This window comes from Gambusia affinis, linkage group LG04 (assembly GCF_019740435.1).
Source record: "Gambusia affinis linkage group LG04, SWU_Gaff_1.0, whole genome shotgun sequence".
Classification (NCBI taxonomy): Eukaryota; Metazoa; Chordata; class Actinopteri; order Cyprinodontiformes; family Poeciliidae; genus Gambusia; species Gambusia affinis.
In genome coordinates, this window is record NC_057871.1 from 21,347,023 (window position 1) to 21,369,191 (window position 22,169).

Consider the following 22,169-nt stretch of genomic DNA (forward strand, 5'->3'; position numbering starts at 1 on the left):
CGCTGAGCTCATTAAAATGTTTCTGTATCCTCTAGACCAGGGGTGTCAAACTCCAGTCCTCAAGGGTCGCTGTCCTGCAGTTTTTAGATGTGCCATTGGTACAAAACACTGGAATGAAAAGGCTTAATTACCTCCTCCTTGTGTAGATCAGTTCTCCAGAGCCTTAATGACTTAATTATTCTACTCAGGTGTGGTGCAGCAGAGGCACATCTAAAAGTTGCAGGACAGCTGCCCTCCAGGACTGGAGTTTGAGACCTCTTGTCTAGATGCTAACTGTGCTTTCCGGCCTGGTGTTTGACCTCTGACCTTTCCAAATTCAGTCCAATCTCACCACAAATGGAGTCCATTTATCAACATCTCAAGGATGATCAGTGGAAACGGTTGTTTTGAGCATCACTGACAAAAGGCTCTGATTAATTACAAAAATGTAATTTCTTGGTTTTCTATTTTTAATACATTATACATTTTTAATACACTCAAAAACGTCATCCTTCAGGTGGATATTTTAATTGATAGCAGACTGGTCAATTTAGTCATTGAGACTGATTAAATTGTTGCAACTTTAAGATGCCCAAAAGCAGCTCATTGATCCTCCTAGGTTAAGAATAGATTCTGGTCGTGTGAATCTCAGATTTATTAAGGATGAACAAGATCATCAACATAGCCAACGCAAACATTCAGAAGAACGTGGAAAACTAGGGAAAAACATTGTGTCATCTTTTGCACTTTACCAAGGAATGCTAAACAAGAGAAAAATATGAGAACAAAATCTTCTAGAAAACAGTCTTTAACGTACAGAGCTTCTCGAAGGTTTACGCCGCAGGTTCTCCAGTTCTCGGTGGGCGACCATCACCTTTCGGCTAGAACAAAAAAGGAAGAAAACTGGGTTAAGCTCTCACTTTTAAGCTTCATCATGCACAATTAAAGATCCACTGTTAGAATCTTTAAGGCCAAACATAAACGGTTAAGATGTACAGCAACATTATGTGAAACAAGGTAATGAGAGCAAATAGTTATTACCCATTTCTGAAAATTTTGAGGTAGACTTTTACCACCAGAACCAAAGTTATGTACAAGGAAAAATCCATATGTTTTTAGTCTATAACATAAAGTAAAATATGTTGGAGGTTTGTGGTTGTACTGCAAAAAAGCTTAAGAAATATAAACACTTTGCACTTTATCTTTGTCACGTGAAGAAGAGATGAGGACAGACTGTCGGTCATCTACACTCCAAAGGAACCTGGTTGCTGATCCTGATCTCCTCTCCAGTGTTGGTCGTTTTGCTAGCAACCAGTACAACACTGAAGTTTAAACTATAATCCACCAACATGATTCACAGGTTTTAATTTCTAGAGGAGAGTAAAGTTGATGGAGACAGTGAAGTTTATATTAACCCTGTGAACCTCTTTAATAAATCATCTGACGACACAAAAGAGCGCCACCTGTCATGCTCTTGATGCTAACAGCCTCTCAGATCCCCTAAACTCAACTATTTCTCTTAGCAGTCACATCAAAGCTTTAGTTGAAGTTTTAACAAGACAAGATTTACAGCTGGCAGAGCTACCGCAGCCAATCAGAAGACAGAAACAGAGGCGACGAAGATCAAAGTACTGAAGGGCAATAAAACATCACTACCTAAAGAGTGAGGAGACTGAAATGAGTTAAGAGGACAAAAAATATGACAAAAGTAGTAAAATGAAACGTAAAAGTAGATCAAATAGTTGACAGAAATGGTTTCTACTCACTTCAGAGAGGAGAGTTCTCTGATCAGTCCACAGATCAGCTCTGTGGCGTCTTCAAGATGACCCGATGGATCAGGTCCTTCCTTCATTTCCTCACTAGATGAGAGCAAAATGTTGGTTGGATCATAAGTAGGTGATTAAAGTCATGATTTTATAACTTCCAAGCTTTTTAAGCATTTAAATATTCAAATTCCATTTTTTTTGTCCACTTCTGTGAAGTCTTACGAAGGAATTTGCTTTCTTCTGACAAAAACACACCTTTTCCTTCCACTAAACTTTCCATTAACATGCTTGGATACAGCGCTCCATAAACATTAAGTTTCTTTAGCAATGACCCACCGTGGAAGACTGTCAAGTCAGGAGTCTTATTTGCATTGACAACATTACGCAGCATTTCTGTATTAAAATTGATTTTAATAGGTTTTATAATTTTATTTTGTGAGAAAGTGAATTTTGGGTTTCCATTTGCTGCAAGCCAGGATCATTGATCACTAAAAAGCAAATGCTTTAAGTTTATCTCTCCTTCTGTAATCAATCAATGCTTGGCTTTCTCTTTTAAAATAAAACTGCCGAAAAAAATTGACTTTTTGTTTATGTTCAAATTAACCACCTGTATCGTCTTAGATTTTTTTTCTTACATGAGAACAATGGTGTTGAGCTGCGAGTCCGACACGTCATCTAAGACTCCAGAGCCGGACAAGTTCTCTGGGTTCCTGGTTGGAGCGCGCTCAGTGTGGACGACAGAGGGAACAGCAGCATCAGCATCATCATCATTTGGATCACACTGTGCAAACACACACAGGGAGCCTCAAATAAATACGAAGTCCAGCGCTTTCTTAACACAAGTGATTCAGAGTTGGGTTTTATCTGTAAATATTACATCAGCTCCTGAGCTAAACGCTTTAATACTTTTGTTCTAAACTCCCAAATCCTCCACTTTCCATTCTGTGCATTTAAATGACAGAAAACCCATTAAAATCAGCCAAGACAATCATTTTCAGGGTCAACATCAGGTCTTCTACTTACGCTGTTACTCATCTGTTGGGCAGTGGGAGCCAGTGAAGCCTCACAGTTTGATTCTGCAGATTGAGTCGCTGCAGAAGAAGCTCCTTCTTCACCACCACTATCAGTCACCTCCAGTTTGCTTTCATCTGTTGTCCCGTTCGCACTGCACGTCTGTGGACGAGCCGCGTCAGCGTCACTTTCCTCCTGCTGTTTCGCGATGAAAGCGTGGAGAGAATTTTTTTGTTCTCTTGGTGACAAATCTTCCTCTGTTTTGGTTTGGATTTCAGGCGCTAGAGCAGCGTCCTTGACTTTTGGTGGCTGCGGGTTCTCCAGATGTTTCCCTTCCCCTTCCTGTGCGAGTTGAATTGATTCTGTGTTGCCATTTAGTTCTGGATCAGTCAGAGATCCGTCTTTAGCCTCAGAATCTCTTTCCTCTGAGCATCCTGGGTTTCTTGCAGTAGTGGTTTCGTCCGTGTCGGTCACAGAACTGTGGACTTCGGTTTCAGCTCTGCATTGAAGGTAAAGGTTAAGGTAATAATGAAAGAAGCATATTTAAAGAGCCTTGCAAATGTATCTAAATTTGTACTTTTGTTGCATTTTGTTACTTTACAATCACAAAGTTCAGTGTATGTTACTCAGAGTAGAAATATACATTATTGTCTCATTTCTTTTGATAATAAAAGGTGCGGCATTTATGTAAATTCAGCTCCTTTTATGTACTGATACTCCTAAATGAAGTACACTGCAATAAAGCACCTTTTGAGGTAGGCCTGTCAAAATAACAAATTTTGCTCAACAATAAATTGTCCCAGAAGTTTTTGCGATAATGATACTATTATTGCTTTGGGACCATTTTCAAAAGATATAATTTCAAGATATATGTAATATAAGCTAATTTCTTCACTGCACAATATCATGGAAATTGAAGAAGTAAAAAAACACTGACTGGTGATCATCAGGCTGAGGCTCTTCCTCCCTTTCCTCTCTGACGTCTGCTGAGGCATGAGGAGGTGTGGAGTGTAAATGGTTTGGGGGGACATCGTCCTCTGAAGCTAAAGAATCAGCGGTTTCATCACAAACGGCTTTTCCTGCTCCGTCCTCCACACTCTCACGCTGCTGGGCCTGCAGAAAGTGACTCCGTTCCTTCTCTGTCAGACCACACATGCCCATCCTTCGCTTCTTCTTGGCCGGTAAGCCCGCCGCCGACTCCTTGACGTCCGCCGTGCCGCAGCTGGACTTATTGTCGTTGGGGTCTTGACTTCTCTTCAAGTTGGAGCATTCCTCTCTGACCACTTGCTTCTCCAAAACATCACAGTTGGGTTTTCTGTCGTCTTCAGCGGTGGGCACAAACATCTGGGGTAGGCCTGGCGATCTGCTACATTCTCCTGAACCTGTTTTGTTTGCGTTGGTACAATCATTCGTTTGTTCGCAGCAGGTCTCCAGCTCAAAACGATGGCTGGGATCACAAACAGGGGTCTCTTCTTTCCCACTATTTGCGACGTCTGTGGCATCTACCTCTTCTGAGTTGTTTTCATCTGCTTTTGAGAGACTGAGCTGCTCCTCTCCCTCATGCTGTATATTTGGGACTGCTGCACTTTCTTGGAGATATGTCCGCTGCAGCATCTTTTCGGCTTCTTTAATATCTCCTCCTGCATCCTGATAATTAAAGAAAACGTCTGACTTGTCAGTTTGTTTAAATGTAATATCATTAGAAGCTATCTTCAAGTCCTAAATACCTTTTGAAGGGGAACAACCTGGACCTCCTGTGTCTGGGAAGATTCATCAGTTGGACACGTCCTTTTCTTTGACCTCAGGGACCGAGTCTGGGGTGGAGCCATGTCCTGTCAAAATATACAAAGCACTCCTAATCAATTAAAGACAGTAGAGCTGAAACAATTAATTGATTATTGAAATAATCATCAACTAGTATAGTAATCGATTAATTGTTAACTGGAGTTTAAAAACATATTTGATGGGTAGGGACTGAAAGTACGAGATTAAAGATACTCCAATACCTACAAACAAAAGTCAAACAACTGCACTGAATTTCGAGCCTTTTCTTTTTTTGATTTTTTTTTTTTTTTTGTATTTTGTTTTTACCGTTGCTATTAAACTTTGTTTTCCCTTTGGTAATTTTTGCCAACTAAAAGAAAGAAAAGGGTTTATTTTAAGATATGACAGAATCTCACAATGCAAACAAGATTTTTACATTTTACTTTACTTACCATCAAATAATGATTTTAGGGCAAACAAAGCAATTTACACCGAAAGAAAATATTCACCAAAAATATTTGAGTATGTAGCAAACAAATTACACCTAGCTAGCTAAGTGGAAAATTGTCGTGAACATAACCGGCATCTTAAATTAAGTTATCAGTTGAGCTCGAGCGAAATTTTGTCTTTTTTTATTAAGTCTTTTAACGTTAAGGACTATTTTTTTCATAACATTTTTTTTTCCATCAACCTGAAACTGCTCACCTGAGCTGCGTGTGCCTTTAACCTGACCAAACGTCACTGCTTTACGTCAACTATGGGCGTGTTTTCGGCCAGCCGTAAAGCACCATACAGGAAGTCATTTACACGGCTTAATGCTCTTGTTTTGACACCTCAAACTAAGCGCTAACACATAGGAGCGCCCCTCTTTGTTTATCTGGTTAAAGTTGTACGGAAAAAGTTTTTAATCTGAGTGACCGAGCTGAGCAAAGCAACATTGACTTGAGCTGTGAAGGTAAAAACAGCCAGTCAGAAAATGCAAAAGCTGTGAGGTTTCTTTTAGCTGGAAGCTAACAGGAGTAGAGACGCTGATACGATATGTAACAGTTTGGATCATTTTCTTTGCCGCATTATTTCAAATAAAGGGATTTAATTCATTTAACTCGTCTTTTTCACAGGTGTTTACAGCCCATGAGTCGCAGCAGAAACCCTCCTCCCCGGGGTCAAGGGGCAGCCAGAGCCAAACAGGTAATACCTGTCGTATCCCATAGCCAAATTTGTGAATTGTGCCTGATGTTAATTCACTGCTAGCCAATAAAATTATCTCTTGGAGTTTTACTAAATGTGTCTGATTCATAAGGTTCAAATGATCAGTCAGAATTGAAAGGAGATGAAACAGTTAAAGAGCCGGCAAAGAACACTGGACTTAAATAAAATCAAAACGTGGAAGGATAGCTGAGGCAGACCGCACCAAACACCAAAGAAATGTGTGAAATGTAGATTTTTAAAAAATGGGTTTACACCTAAACAATGTAAAAAAGCAAAACAAAACACATCAGTAAAATACAGGATGCCTGAACTAACAGCTGTGGATCCTACAGAAAGCAACTTCCACGCCTTGAACCTTTTTATGTTGGATAGAAAACTTTTCCAAATTGAATGACGAACTGAACCAAATGCACTGTTTGATAACTGGGATCATTTGGACTGTATGTGTGATGGAATTGAAATAACTTTTTTGTAAAGTAACTTGAAATGATGTCTTGTGAATTGGTGCAGTATAAATATTCTGAATTGAACTAAACTAAAAATTGAATTGAATTACTCAAAGGCGGACTCTAATTACTAATTGGACAATTTCTGAAATCAGCTGGTTGTCAGGAATTTTATCTTGGCGTATTAGAGTAAAAGAGGCTTAAAAAACAAATGTATGCAACTATTTATTTATTTTTAATTATGTTTATCTTTCACATAAAATCCTAATAATATGTATTGAAGTTTGTGGTTATATTCTGGCAAAATGTGGAAAAGTGAAAAGGTGTGGCTACTTATCGAAGGCACAGTAAGGTTGTAGTTTACTTATAACAAAAAAAATGTCTTGCTTTTGCATTAATGCTAAACATTTGATTGTAGGACCGTGGAAAAATATTATAACGCATCAGATATTTTTGGGATGAGTGTGAAAATAGTTCCTGCAGCAATTCAAACAGTTCAGAATCCTGACTGAAATCAAATCCATGCTGTGATCAAAGCTTAAAGTGGTCTAATGTGAATTTAAAATTATGTTTTGTTGAAGTAGAGAATGTTAGTTTTACATGTAATTCAGTGGCTCTCCTGCTGTCTGCCTCTCAGATGGGGCTTCTTCTCGACCTTACCCCGGACGGAGGGATGGACGATGATGGAAACGATGAGGACCTGGAGGCAGAGCTCCTCAGTTTGGTGGGAGGAGGAGGAAAAGGAGGGAGACCACAAGGGAAGAAAGGGGATGGAAGATGTGAGTGTACTTCTCTCGCATTTTACCGATCAAGAGATAGCAGGGAAAATATGAACAAACCCGAGGGATTAGAGAGAACTTTGGAAACCAAGACTCAGTTTATTTCTCTTAAAGAATGAAAAGGTAAAAAAACTCTTCGTTCAATCGATACGGAGAGAAGAACGTCCAATTCAGAGGGAAAAACCTCAGAACATCAGTGAAAATCAAAGAGAAGGACTGTGACCTCACTTTAAAGATCATTGATTCATCGTAAATGACTCAACAATAAACCCTTCTTGGTTTGTTTTTGATTATTTCTTTTCAGCTCCTGTTCCAATGGCTGAAATTGAGCGAATGGCGGCTCTGTGTATGAAAGATCTGGACGATGAGGACATGGGAGACGAAGATTTGGATGATGAAGACCTGTTGGTAAAACACACACTTTTCATCAATTTTTAGACATTAAAAATAAGATCTTATGTCCTATTTTTGGGCACTTTTTGAATTACTCACAGTATCCCACATTTACCTTTTTGTTGCCATAATGATGCAACTCTTATCTCAGTTGCTTTGTGTATTTCTTTTTCTTGCTCTGTTCTCAGGCAGAATTAAACGAAGTGTTGGAGGACGACGATGCAGACAGTCCTGCTCCAACGCGTCCCGCCGTCACTCCCACTGTTCCTAAAGTGAGCGTCTCTTCTCCCAGCGCTCCCGGCGGAGCGTCAGGGTTGGAGTCTCGCCTGTTGGAGCGCCTTGATATGTATCAGAAGGCTACAGCCAATGCCAAGGCTGCAGGCGAGACTAGTAAAGTTCGAAGATATGACAGAGGGTTGAAGGTAAACTGATAAAACGAAATCGAAAAGTGTCCCTTGTGCAACATTATGGTTCTCTGTTTATATACAGATCGACTCTGTGTGTTTATCATTGTCCTCTCTAACTGTAGACACTGCAATCCATGTTGACGTCTGTGAAAAAAGGGAAGCCAATCAACGAAGAGGAGATTCCTCCTCCGGTTGCCATTGGCGCAAAATCGAACGGTCCAGCCGAGCCTGAACCCATTAAGGAACGAGAACCGCCCGCGCTGATTCCCTCCCTTCCTTCTAATCAGAAACCATTGAGGGAGCCGGCACCAGAAACTCTGAACACTAAACCCAGACATCTGAGCCCTCCCCAAAAACCAGCTGCTGCCATCACCCCAGAAACGCCTGCGATCTCCCCCCTGACGCCCAGTCAACCTGACGCCCAGCACTCAGGTAACTGGGAACACCTTTCACAAGTCTTACTAATTATATTTAGTCTAGTTTCTAGTCCACATGTATTATTATGCTTGAGATAAGACAAATTATCTGAATTCAAAAGTATCAGATTAATAGTAACTATTTGATTGTTGAAATAATTGTCAACTTGTTTAGTAATCGATTAACTGTTAACTGGAGCATCCAGGTTAAAAAAAGTAATTTGCTGAAAGAAAAAACAATTTTTGGTAATTAAGCAAAAACTGTACAAAAAATATTTACATTTTGCATTTAAGATGAGCTTCACCTGGTTCAAATTCAGTGAAAAATGTTTGAACCATTTTCAAACATTTTGAAAATGTTTGAAAAAAATCAATATTAATATTATTAATATTGATTATTAATAATATTAATAATATTATTAATAATCAATAATATTATTAATATTATTGATTAATAATATGCAAATATTAATCAATTGAAAATATAGTCAACAGATCAGCCCTTTGCTACATTGGTAAGTCAAGCAGAAAAGACTGAGCTTTTCACATGTTGATGTCACAAGTTTGTTTTTTGCTACAAATGATCAAGTGTTCAACTGAAGGATTCTGTGTTGTTGCATCTTGGGTAATAAAATGTTGTTTTTTTCATTTAAAAAGGAATTGAATTGTTTATTTGCATTTTAAACATCCCTGATATTGTATAAAAAACTTGAATAAAAAATCTGTAGAATGTGCCACTTTATGATCTGATTAATCATCAAAATAATCAGCTGTATTGATAACTAAAATAATCGTTAGGCGTGTCCCTACATGTAACTTTTTAGCAAGCTGTAGGAGCTTGTTTTAAGTCGATACTTTCTTAATATTGATAAATAACTTGTTCCACTGACATGTTTTCACTTAAAACAAGATATTTTCCTCATGTTTAAGAAATGTTGGACTTCAAACAAGCTCCTATATCTTGCGGAAAAGTTAGTTTTATTTTATTTCAAGTGTATTAATATATTTGCACTAGAAACTAGACTGCAAATACTTGGTAAGATTTTATGTTATTGCTGCGTAGACCCACCTAGTCTCCGTTACAGTTCTCCGTCTGACAGGAAACTAACTTGTATTCATAATTTCGCTCCGTGTAGAGCTGAAACAGGCCGTGCTGTCCAGACAGAGGGAGTATAAGATGGCTGCCATTCAGGCCAAGCAGAGCGGTGACATCAACCTGGCCAAACAGCTCTACCTCACTGCCAAGGTAACACAGCCGCTCTGGCAGATCTGTTTGCTTCAAAATTGCAGAGAGTCAACGAGATGTTCTGCCCTCCATCGTTGCAGAAGCTCGACTCGCTGGTGGAGGCTGTGGACCGAGGGGAACCAGTGGAACAGAGCTCGCTACCTCCCCCTCCTGGTGAGTCTGTAGCACTGCAGTGAAAATGAGAGAAACTTGACAAATATCCCAGTTGAGGTTCATAACAGGAGCAGATATCTTTTCTGTTATGAATTCAGGGTTAAAGTCTGGAGCCAGTGCAGGACACTTTATCTTTTACGGTTTTTATAAGACTCATAAGAATTATATTAATAGCTTCATTTAGACAGAGCTACTGGTTATAAAGGTTGATTTTTATCACCATGTTTAAATGCTGCAGTCAAGCTTTATGATTTCTTTGTCTTTGAGAGTCGATACTGTCTGATTTCCTGAAGATATTTAGCGTTATTTGATGATTTGCAGCTATAATTGAACTTAAATTAAGTAAATAAAATTAAACAGCCTACCCGCCTACAGTGCTCCTGATTTAGATTTTATCAGTGCTTATTAAATAAATAATAAATTAACTGATTTAGCTCATATTTACTCAGAATGTTGTGGTCAGAATAATATGCCACCTTTAAGTTTTTGTTACTAAGGTAACAAGTATGTACTTTTGCACTGTTCTGATTATCTGCAGGAGATGCAGTGGAGCAGCAGAGTGCACCTGTTCCTCCTCTGACTTCTGCCAAACCTGCTGCTGCTCCTGCTGCACCTGCACCCACCCAGATAGCCACCAACAGTAAGATCCTCCTTTCTCCGTGGTGCCTTTTAAATACTTTATGTGTTCACTATTTTCTTACAAAAACATCTTCAATCTTTAAATAAATGTACCTAAAATTGCACTTGTATAAACGCACACTGAGATTTGAGTGTATTTAAAAAGTGCTTTTGTTTTTGTTTATTGTTTATTAAAGTTGATCAGAGGATGAAGGATTTTCTTCTATTTTTTTTCTTGGTATATAAGATTTGAAAAAATAATCTATCTTCTCTTAGCCAGACAAAAATTAATGGCAACTGAACAGGAAACTAATCGGTTCTGATCAATTGCAGAATTTAGCCACCAGGTGGCAAGATGAGAAAAAAAAATACTTTTAGACAAAACAAGAATCAAAACTCCAAACTTTTCATAAAGGAAACAGAGTTGATGATATTTTTAAAGTATATTAACAAACATGCATGGGTTGTGTGTTAAATTCTTGAGTGGTAGCTCAAATGTTGTCTTTGAGCTGTGAAAACAGCATAATCATGTTAAATTTAGCATCCATGAGTATTTGCGTTTGTTTTTTTACAGACCTTCCTGCTCCCAGCAGCGTGGCAGAGGCCCTGAAGCAGAGGATGGACTTTTACAAGCAGGCAGCAGACGGAGCCAAGAGCAAAGGAGACGATCGGAAAGCTCGCATGCACCAGCGGATTATTAAGGTAGCCTCAATGCCACAGTTTTAAAGGGAATTTCTTTTGTTTTTCCTCTCCCTAAGAATTGATTCATTACTTTTACTGAAGCTCCAAATGAACCTTACACGGCTTGTGTGACTGACCTTTTCTCTTTTGTTTTGTTGGCTTGGTATCTTGGTGGTGTATATTTGACTTGAAAGATTATAGTGTCATTGTAGGACATTATAGTCAAGAGTAAATTGGTAAACCAGACAAATGGAGGGAAATATGTGAAAAATTCCTAGAAATCTTCAAGGTTTTGCTGAAAATAGAGCTGCACACATTAATCACATTTGAAAAGCTCACTTGCTTTAAACATCTCACTAAATTAGCTTTTTTATCAATATATCTTTTTTGACACATTAGGGCAAATTTACAAACCTAACTGTGAGTCTTAAAGAGTTCCCAAACTCCTTTCTGAATGTTTGTTTATTTCTGAAATGACATGCAGAGGAAGATCTGCTCTGGGGCTGAATCAACTGGACAAATGCTCCTCTCTGTGTTAACATAGTTTGCCTGGTTTTAGATGAAATGTCACGTATTTCAGGCATAATTTTGTGCTATTTGCTTATTAATTATGTATGTTATAGTTATGGTGAGCAGCCTCATATTCTGTAAAACCTCAGGAGTTTGTGTGAAAAAATACCACCGGCTAAAAGCTGGTGGTAATTTTGACATGGGATAAAATGAAGAGCGGGTCAGGAATTTCACAGAAGATTGAAGAATTTATTTTTCTGCTGATACATATTTTACAGTTCAATCAATGCTTTTTATTTTTGAATAACTCTGTTAGATTTTCTTTTGCCTCTGTGGCGTTGCATTAAAAATATTCATATCACCTATTGATTTGGAACAATCTTAGCCTGAAACCGACAGATGCTGTACAGTTTTGAGGATTGCGTTGTCAAGTCTCAAAAAAAAATATTTGTCTTCATCTGCTGTGTTTGTGACTAAAGCAACTTCAGCAGTGATCCTGACTAGAACCGAGGTGCAGATCTTTCTCGTATCAGCAGGAAGTTATTTACCTGGCTGCATCCATGAGTATGCTGCTTTATGACGATTGCAGATGTGAAGATGTTTGTAAAACCTATGCATGGATTTTGTGCAAGTTATTTTTGAATGTGTTCTTGGAAATAGTCTCCACCTACAGAGTTGGTTTCCATGACTCCTACCGAGGTTTGCCTGTATTGATGAGTTTTTTGTTTTGTTTTACCCGCCAATTTTTGCAATTTGGAGTTATTTGCTTGCGTCAGCCACTTTGGTTTTTATTGCCTCCCTTTTTCTTTCAGCAGCGAGCCTCCCAGAGTTTTGTTCTAAGTCAAAACCATCTATGATTTTTTTTTTTTTGCCTTTTTTCTCTCTCTAACAGCAATACCAGGACGCCATCAAAGCTCACAGCGCAGGCCGACCTGTCAACCTGAATGATCTGCCGGTGCCTCCTGGTAACTTCCTGGATATTTTGTGCCAGGTTTTGATTCCAGTTGTTAAGCTTTGACTTGTTAAGTTTATTTGTGTGTGTGTGTGTGTGTGTTTTCTCCAGGCTGTCCTCCTCTCCAGGGCTCAGAGGGGAGTCAGCAGAACCTGATAGGTGTCCTGGAAACGGCTATGAAAATAGCGAATCAGGATGCCGACGCAGATGATGATGACTATGAAGAGGTTGGACAGAAGGAGGCTGCCAAGGTGGGGATGAAAAAGATGGAGAGCTGCACAAAACGGCCCAAATATCCCAGTGCAGCCAGGAAATCTGTCTGTGGATTAAAGAAAGAAAAGCTTCATTTGGTGCCATTTCAGCTCCTGCAGCTTCAAAGAAAGTTTTTTGTTTTTTATCATTATTGTTTCCTGGTCTGCCCCTCCTACCCACTGCAGGATTGCTTGATTGTTCTATGAGCTATTATGACAAAGCAGTAACTGCAGAACCAAGCTTTTCATGTTAATGTACAATATGTTAGATTTGTCTCTATTCCAAGCTATGGCCATAGTTTAAACCATCAGCCATCTGACGTCTGTTTGTGGAGATATTTGGTTTGTCTGATGACTTCCCTGTCTGTAGCCTGCAGTGCGTCCACCTGTGCAGAAAGCAAAGTCTCCGGCTCCCCCAGTCCCTGCAGGATCCTCGGCTCCAAAACTGGGAACGAGAGGTTGGTTCAAAACTCTGCATGTTCTACCTGCAGTGCCTTAATAAAAGAAACACTTGAAATTTTACCAAGTTGTGACATCGTAACGATTATCTTAGTAATTAATCATTTATTCAATTAGTCGGATTTTAAAAATGACATTCTATAGATTTTTTTATCTAACTACTTAAAGCTGATTTATACAATGTTACAAATGCATTTAAATATGCAAATAAGCAAACAAAATACATTTTTTAAATAAGAAAATGAACTTTTTGTTGTCAGAAATGAAGGAACATAGCATTACTGTAATGAATTTGAAGCGAGTGAAGCTAAAAATCGGCCATTTGAAGAGTTTTGGCGTTTTTTTTTAGTCTGTATAGTCCATGTAATAATTAATCGATTGCTATATTAATTGACCACTTTATTTCTGTAATAGATTCATCGTGGTTAATTGCTAATCGTCAACCCTAATAACGTTTAGCATCAATTTATTTCATGCGAGTTACCACAAAAAGCAGTGCATCATGAATCGGAAACAGAACGGTTTAATTTAAACCAAACTTATTTAGAACAGCTGGATTTACACCGAGTTTAAATTACACTCTGATTGTCAATTGGATAACTTCTGAAGGCAGTTGCTTGCAATAGATTTTCTTTAGGGGTGTCAGAATAAGGGGCATGAATGTTACTTCCTGGTTGCTCAAGCACAGAAAACGCCAACAACATGACAAAATGTGGAAAGGTTCCTGGGGTGTGAATACTTTTCCGGGGTGCTGCTCATGTCTGAAATGTGTCATGAATCTAAAAGCCAGATTCATGTTTTCACTACGTTTTCAGCCCAGCAACAGGTAGACTTCCTGTTGCTACGACGACAGGCCTTTTTGCGTGCAGCACTTCGCTCCAAGCAGATGAAGGTGAGCTATAGGTTGTTTATTTTTCCCCCCCCCACCTCTTTGGTGTTTGTCTGCTGTTTGTGGACATTTTGTTGCCTGTTCTTGACAGTCTGCTGTGCGGCAGTGGATGTATTCACATAGTTGGTCGTTTTCAGGATATGACTGGAGCAGCACAGCACCTCAGACATGCCAAAGGACTGGACCCCATGGTTACTGCTGCAAAGTCTGGCCTTCCTGTTGACATCACAAAGGTTATAAAGATATTTGCTTTGGCTAATAATTCTTACAGCTGCTCTCAGTGCAAAAATAGAAACAAGATGGCGGAAAGTGAGACCTTTTTAGACTTGCGTTTTCTGTATCTGCTTCCAGATAGGAAGCTCTGTTAACATCAGTCATACATTATTATTTCACATAGTTTTTTTTCTTTAAATCATATCCGACTGTTTTATTCAGCTATGCTTCATAGAACCCATTGATTTGTCTGACTCAGCCCCTCCATGGATTTACCCAGAATATTGTGTTTCTGTTTGTCTCATTATCAGCGGGGCATCACACAGGTGTCAAACCGGATGCTCACTTCAAACCAACAGAAAATAAAACAATATTTGAATAGATTTCAAAGATGCCACGTCGTGTTGCAAATAAAAAGGTTTTAGCTTGGCTAGTACAGTGGCTTGTGTGTTAAACTACTTGATTGCCAGTATTTGCTCTGACATAACAGCCAATGTGTGCAGAGGGACATCTCTGATAAGTGTTGTTTTTTTTTTTACTGATGTGAGAGGCCGTTCGGACAAGAGACAAACAAAATTTTCCAAATTGAGAGATTTAGACACGACACAAAGAATTTGTCTTTCAGTAATCCATTTTGTTTGGTTTTCATAGGAAATATGATCATAGACATCCTGAAATTTTGTTCAAAAGCAGACTTGATTCATTAAACTGGGCTTAATACAGAAAATTGTGACTTGTATCTTGTTCTTGCTGCTGAGAATAAACAAACATGTTCCACTCCAAGAAACTAGAAATTAGTAAAACGTGTTTAAATGTATGCAGCCCTTGAGTATTTTCAACAGTTTTGGCCCATGAGGTAAAAAAAATGTACACTACAGATTTAGTGCAGTTTTGTTTTTGTCATGTTCGTTACTCGACTGTTTGTGGAGACTGCTGTTTCTGTTTTTAAAGACTTTCATCACATTTTCTCACTGCTTTGGATCAGATTCCAAGCGCGCCGGTGAGTGAGGAGGATTATTCCCTGGGCCGTTCCCGGGCCTCTCCTCGCTCCAGTGAAAAATACCAAGCGCTCATGGATCTCCTACGAAAGCAACACGAGGTTAAAACTTTTTCATTTAAAAGTCTGTTGTATAAATATTCCTTCACATCACCTTTTAAAATGTTTGCGCCGGCCTCTTAATGTTATTGGGTTGCGAATCTTTTTATAAATCTGTAAGTTGTTTTCCATTTTCTCCACATTTTCCGTCCCTCTGCTAGCACATGTTTTCTTACCCACAATCATCTTCTTCCTGTGTCTCGATGTGAAACAGAAATGTTTGGGCTTCTCTCAGCAATTCACGCTCATGGGCAACGTAGGCGAGGCTTTGAAGTAAGGAACATATTTTCACTTCTCCTTTTCCCCTCATATTTATACTCTGTAAAGCATCTTGCGTTGATTTTCAAACTCTCAACATTTGTTGACTGTAACAATTAGCGCGGTCTGTCACACTGCGCCTTGACAGCTGTCTCTGCTGACTTCAGATGTCTTGGACCGTCAGTATTTGTGCAGAAGCCTCTCTTGTGTCTCCCCTCAGGTCTGAGAAGCTGGTTGAGGAGACTGTGAAGTACATAGAGCTGCTGAAGAATGCTCACGCCAAGGGCCACCCGGTCCCCAAGTGCCTCACCCAGGAGAGAACCTTCAACTCTGCAAAGTAAATCGGTTTCATCCCCATCAGATTTTACTCTCTCTTTTTTATATTTAAGGATTGATCACTGGGATTCTTGAGGTTGAATCCATCTAGGATTAGTTTCCCAAAGAGACTACTCATAGTTTGGATAACAAAAATGTTGTCCTTAGTTATAGAAATGTAAAGGAGAAGTCATGTTCTATAGATGGTCATTCAGTTAAAAAGGGATGGATTAAGTTAGATAAATATGCCGGAAACAAATAAAAATATTCCATGTGATTTTGTTGGATGTCATTCATTTCTCTTCCAATGGAGCAGGGTTTTAATTTAGTGAAGTATGTTTTGGTCCTGGAAATGGACCGCTTTACCTCCGTGGTGTGGGAGATGAGTCAGAGTGACTCATTGTGACTCAGTGCATCTCTGTTCCAGCATGATATCAAGCTAAAAGCTGCGTGACTCATAAAACAGGCTAAACTATTTGGCTTTTATCCTGATTGGTTGTTTGTCCGTCACACAGGATCAACTCCAACCTGTCTCCCAGTGACCTGGTACTATACATCATCCGAGGCATCAACCTGCCAGCTCCCTCAGGTACGGAGGACGTATGCGTCTTCGAGGTAAGCGCTTCGTAACCTGGTAAATCTGAGGCCGTTCACACCGAACTCTGACTCCGCAGGCGTCTCTCCTAATGATCTGGACGCCAGCGTGAAATTCGAATTTCCCTTTCCCAGCTCGGTGAGGCTCCGTCTTTTTCTCGCCCAGTTGTTTTTAAGTCGGTGTTGGCTGCACGCGCCTGTGCTGAACGGTGCGCTTGTGTGTGTGTGTGTGTGTGTAGGAGGACGCCCAGAGGGACAAAACCGGCACGGTGAAGAACAGCAGCAGTCCGGAGTTCAAAGAGCAGTTCAGACTCAACATTAACCGAACCCACAGAGGATTCAAACGGGTTGTTCAGTCCAAAGGCATCAAGTTTGAAGTCGTCCACAAGGGGTAAAACTACTCACAGTGTTGTTGAAATGTCAGGAAAAAATACACTACTCAATAAAATACATGCAACTGAATAAAAAAAAAGCAATGACTTTAATAAAACTGACTAGAAACAGGATGTAAAAGGGCTGATGGGACTCAGAAGACTGTACATATTCAAAATAAGTACAAACTTTGATTAGCGGATTGTTTCAGCTGCTGAAGCCACATCTAATCCATGCTTTAATCCAGACCTCAGCTGCACTAAGAGCATCTGGTTGGATTAATGGACGATGTGGACTGAAAGTTTTGCGGTACTGTGATAAAAATAAAAGTGACAATATGAGCCATTTATAACTTCTTTTTTAGGTAACCGTATGGTTGTGACTGCATGACAAAGCGATTATAGTCCAACAAATCCTGCTCTTGAAGAACATTCCCATTTGTAATGCACTTTTTTTTATAACCAAGTCACATAAAAAACTGATTTCTATCACTAAACTGCTCACAGAAATGGCATCTGTGGAAAAGAAACCCCAAAGAAACTTGAATTACAGAATCAAGTCTTGGCTAAGGCATGCAAAGACTCACTGTCAATGCAGTAATTAAATGTAAAGGAACTAAAATAGAGGAAACTGATTCAACATTTAGTAGAATAGGAGCTTATTTAGAAGCTCTTAAAAGTTCTTCTTCAGCCTCAACAGGAAGTTTCTAGAAAGGTCAGAAGCTGCATTCCTATTCATCACCAATCAATGCATGTTGCATCTTTTGCCATTTACTTTCTCGTCCCCGTGTTTCTGCAGAGGTCTGTTCAAGACGGATAGAGCAGTAGGCACTGCTCAGCTGAAACTAGAGGCTCTAGAGAACCACTGTGAACTCCGAGAGATCATAGAAGTAAGCGCTAATGATCAAATGTACGGTTCACACAAGCATTTGCATCGATTCTCTCTTGAGAACACGTCTGTCTGGACAGGTGATGGATGGCCGTAAAGCTACCGGTGGGAAGCTGGAGGTGAGGGTGAAGATCAGAGAGCCTCTCTCAGGAGTGGACCTCCAGCCGACGACGGAGAAGTGGTTCGTTCTGGAGCCAGTGTCGCCGGTTTCTCCTCCAGAGAGGCAAAAGGAGCGAGTGAGTGGCTGACAGGTTGCTGGACTGGATAATATAAGAATCAATAAAACACAAAGGCTTTTGCTTCACGCTCCAACATTTTTTAGTTTGGCGCTAGAACGAATATCTTGGAGAAGAGACAAAGTGCCATGATGTCAGAGAGAAGATGTATGAGAATATAGAAGAGAATTAGATGACTAATATCTTATCAAAACAGGACAGTTGGTGTATTTCTGCAATAAGCCCTCCTGCAGAAATCATCTGCGTCTCACCTGAGTCTAGCAAAGTTTACAGTAACGTTCAGCGTCCAGTCCAGAATATGAGAAATGTTGTTTTTGTTTTTTTTAATACTTTTTCACAAACTGACTTTATTTGCATGTGCTGGACTGTGTCAACCATATTTCTGCTTAGTTAACTATTACTGATCACCTCTCAACGGAAATAACTTCCAAGTAACGTCTGAGGATAATCCATGTTGATGAGCCGGGTTTGTTTTTCCTCTGTCCCTGTAAGGCTCCATCTCCTCCGTCTAAACCCAAACACGAGTCGAGCGGCAGAAGCAGTCGCCCCGACGGCTCTCCTCCGCAGTACAAACTCCACAGCTTCAGCCTCCTCAACTACGACAAGGAGCGGCTGGAGAGGAAGGTTTGTGTAATCCAAGCCTGTGCGCACGACATCTGTTTAGCCAAGGTCTCGCTTGCTCATTACTGAAGTCTTTCAGATTGCAGATTACCGGAAAAACCATGGCGATCCCCCATCTGACCTCATTCATCAACACAAAGAGGTCATGCACAGGCTGCGCTGGCAGAAAGCTCAGCTGGAGCGAGCCTCTCCTGCTCTGCTGACAGGTAGTTCAGATTCATAGCTCAAAGGTTTATCCACACACTCATCTCCATGTGCATGAGACTCATTGTATGGCTTTAGGTGTTATATAATTTAATTCTGTGTATGTAGCGTCTTTGCGAAGCTTGTGCTCGGTCACTTTCACGCTCATTTCAGGATTTCTAATTTGGGACGTGAGCGAAGGTTGCACTGGCCCCACGCCAGGTCTCAGATCAGCAGAAACAATCGAGCTGTGTCCGAATTATTACTCCCGACTACTGCATGGCAGGCGCAGTGAAGGATTTCAAGTGATATGTTTATTCTGGGTCATTTGTAATAGTTTTCTTGATTTTTTTTTTTTTGAGCTTGCACATCTCTTTTATTTAATATATTATTTAATGAATATGAAAGTTGTTAATGCAGTAGCCTCAGTATCATAGGACACGTATGTCACATGAAATCTAAAATGAAGGCCTTAATCTAAAATGAAGGCCTTAAAATGTCTTCAATTCATTTTTAAAAGTAAGTTTAGCATTAATATGTTAATTGACTTAATGCTAACTGACTGCTAACTTACCTAGCCTGGGTGTATTAGCTAGGTAGCTTTTTTGCATCTATCGTGAGTAAGTGATAATTTATCTCCAGTTGGCTGGACAAAGTTCGTACATTTCTGTGGAGATATTTGTCTTTAAAAAAATTAGGGTGATGGCTAGTACGAATGGAGCATTCATGCTAGTCTTAAAAAGTCTTAAATTTGAGTTGATGAAACTTGGAGAAACCACGGTGAAAATCCTCAAAATTTGCTTCCGTGTGACAAATCTGTAACTGTTTAAAAGCTCAAATGGATTTGAGAGACACTGTATCATTTATTTTTTTAAGCTTGCTGAAAAACATCTAGTTTTGCCATCAAATCCATGTCCTTGACGAGTGTGTTTGCATGTTGTGACTGTAACATTTAATCATGCCATTATTTTTAATTATGTTACCCGTGTTTTCACAATATGTGCAGAGTATGAACACGTGCTGCTGCGCTTCGTCCAAGGACTTTCGGAGTCTGTGAAAAAGTACTCCAGCCAAGGCAACAGGGTGAGTGTGGGCGGGTCAGGGTAGTGAGATTTATTTTTTATTTTTTTCCCCTCTGGAAAACATTTTCATTCTCTTTTTTTTTTTTTTTTTTCACAGGAAGCTGCGAAGGATGCCCTGGGAAGGATGAAGATGGTAGAGATTGAGGTAATAGTGGAATAAAACCTGTTCCACTCTGTTGCCTGTGAGTCAAATATACGTAGTTATACTTTGTTTCTGTCGTTCAGCTGGAATCCCTAAAACGAAAACGCACAGGATGAAAGAACAGTGAGGTGGAGACTTGGCTGCAGTACTGTTATCTCTCTCATCCACACTCGCATACCGATGCTTCGGAACGCACCTTAAGCGTGACGATGTTGTGTCCAAGACAACTGCATGAACCAACCTCTCCTTCCTCTGTCTGTCTGTATGACCTGTTCACCATGTGGGCTGTGTCTACCAAGGGAGGCGGATGTTGAAGGAAGCATTTAGAGGCATGATGGGGGAGAAGAACGTGCTGAATTATTTGCACTTATTAAAAGAAACACTACAGAAATTTGCAATCATTTTTGAATGATGTGGGAGAAAATCTATGTAGGGATTTTATGTTTTACATATGATACCAGCTTTTTTTGGTGTTCTTAAATGACCAAATATACATAAATATATATATATATTTGCGTGTGTGTATGATCTGAGGTGTATTGAACCAGTGGATTGGGGTGGAATTAACCCTTTCTTGCGGCATTTTCCCTGTGTAATGAGCTTAATCTAATCTGTCTGCACCAGTGTTCCCAGATTACAGTAATCTGTTCTGTTTGGAGTTTTTCGATTTGGGGAGGAAAGAAAACTTAAAGAAAAAAGAAAACAGGGCTTCAGGGTGCCTGTGCTTACATCCCATAATGAGGGATTAGTTTGTGTGTCACCAAGGAGATGACTAGAACAAGACGTTGAGACGGTGTTAGGAGGAGGCAGGAAGAGGAGTTTGGGTTCCTCCTCCATCGTCTGATGTGTTTCAGGTCTTTTCCTCGTCTGGCTCCAGTCTGAACCCCAAAATTATTCATACCTCCCAGAGATTTGGATCCAAAATGATTTTCCTTCAACCAAGGAGTTTTAAAATACAACAAAACGGTGCAAAAGAGGAGTATCTATTTCGACTGTAATATTTTTTTGTATTTAATTTACATTTTATTAAACATGTCATGTCAAAAATGATTTATTCCGGGCGTGCTGTGGTGGCATAGGGGATCGCGCGACCCACATTTGGAGGCCTTCAGTCCTCGATGCGGTGGTCGCGGGTTTAATTCCCGGACCCGGCCGACATTTGCCGCATGTCTTCCCCTCTCTCCTTTCCTGTCAGCCTACTTTCAAATAAGGGACACTAGAGCCCACAAAAAGACCCCCTGGTGGGGAAAAAAATAATTGTTTATTCCTCTCTAAATAATCTTTTAAAAACAAATCTTCATGGGCTTTGCAGCAGTCAAACTCTTCTCGAGCTGCAATTTCCATGGTTTTATTATTGGGATTATTTTTGTGGTGAGCTTTAAATCTGTGCAGTTTGAAGTCCTCCACGCCATCACCCTCATTTTTTATCTACCTCTTTTTCTGTGTCTGTACTCTGGCTGTGGCGCTGCAGAATGTGAATATTACTACCAGTCAGAAGAAGCATGTTGGTAAAATTAAAATCTTGTTCAGATCTAAATCTGCCAGGGGTATGAATAATTTTGAGCCTAGTCTTGCATATGCTCATCTTCAGCATGGATGTCATTCAGTTTGGCATTTTTCTGATTTACTTTAGTCATTCCTTTCTGTTCTGGTTGTTAAAAACCAGACGTTGGATTTTGTTGTGATTTTTTTTTTTTTTTTAATCTAGAAATGGACAGATAATCTCAACTATGAAAATACAAACTCCCCAGTTTCATTGCGGAAAGCCTATATTTTATTTTATTTTACTGGATATTAGACCGTTTTGCTCGTCATAATTGGTTGAACTCAGTTACATTTGGTGGTTTCCTGACTCCGACCTGCTTTAAATTTTTTAGCCGCTAATGTTCTGTAGGATTGACGTTTGGACCGCGCTAGATCCTGCATCATCCAGTCCAAAGTCAGTTTTGATTTGTTTGGGACGTTTGTCCTGTCGGTTGGACACCCGGCTGATAACTGGAGGTGACAACTTGTCCATTTGGGCCAGTTTCAAGGTGTGGGTTTTGAAGCAGCGGCCAGTAGTGTGGAAAGTGACACTGGTCTCTCTTATGATGGGGATGAGTCTTGGCGGCTCTTGGGTTGTTCCTCTACCTCCTAAAATGTCGGTTTGGGTCAGATGGTTAAAATTTACATAAAGTTGTATTCCAACAACACAGAAATGACAAAATCACATCAAAACTGGGTTTGAAACGCTGACATCA

The 22,169-nt window shown here is 39.8% G+C and overlaps 2 protein-coding genes across 4 annotated transcripts; one reads left to right on the forward strand and one right to left on the reverse strand.

Annotated features, from left to right (window-relative positions):
- Nucleotides 1-616: 616 nt before the first annotated feature.
- On the reverse strand, nt 617-6,870 carry si:ch211-286b5.2. 3 transcript variants are annotated; one of them, XM_044114327.1, is made up of 7 exons: nt 6,776-6,870; nt 4,484-4,588; nt 3,694-4,403; nt 2,769-3,255; nt 2,381-2,526; nt 1,746-1,838; nt 617-860 (listed from the first exon to the last, which is right to left on the reverse strand). In XM_044114327.1, exons 2-7 carry the CDS (start codon nt 4,583-4,585, stop codon nt 788-790), a joined length of 1,611 nt encoding a protein of 536 aa, XP_043970262.1. In that variant the 5' UTR covers nt 4,586-4,588; nt 6,776-6,870; the 3' UTR covers nt 617-787. The 3 variants fall into 3 exon arrangements, with proteins under 3 accessions (XP_043970262.1, XP_043970261.1, XP_043970263.1); XM_044114326.1 differs by lacking the exon at nt 6,776-6,870 and adding an exon at nt 5,226-5,308; XM_044114328.1 differs by lacking the exon at nt 6,776-6,870 and adding an exon at nt 4,973-5,235.
- Nucleotides 5,321-21,021, forward strand: cc2d1a (coiled-coil and C2 domain containing 1A). The gene is made up of 28 exons (XM_044114289.1): nt 5,321-5,475; nt 5,639-5,708; nt 6,813-6,954; nt 7,259-7,362; nt 7,536-7,769; nt 7,877-8,186; nt 9,307-9,416; nt 9,497-9,569; nt 10,108-10,209; nt 10,762-10,889; nt 12,271-12,343; nt 12,442-12,581; nt 12,952-13,039; nt 13,856-13,932; nt 14,067-14,162; nt 15,128-15,241; nt 15,453-15,511; nt 15,717-15,833; nt 16,327-16,400; nt 16,486-16,544; nt 16,645-16,796; nt 17,576-17,666; nt 17,746-17,901; nt 18,394-18,525; nt 18,602-18,728; nt 19,712-19,788; nt 19,885-19,932; nt 20,013-21,021. Exons 2-28 carry the CDS (start codon nt 5,652-5,654, stop codon nt 20,043-20,045), a joined length of 2,973 nt encoding a protein of 990 aa, XP_043970224.1. The 5' UTR covers nt 5,321-5,475; nt 5,639-5,651; the 3' UTR covers nt 20,046-21,021.
- The last annotated feature ends 1,148 nt before the right edge of the window (nt 21,022-22,169 follow it).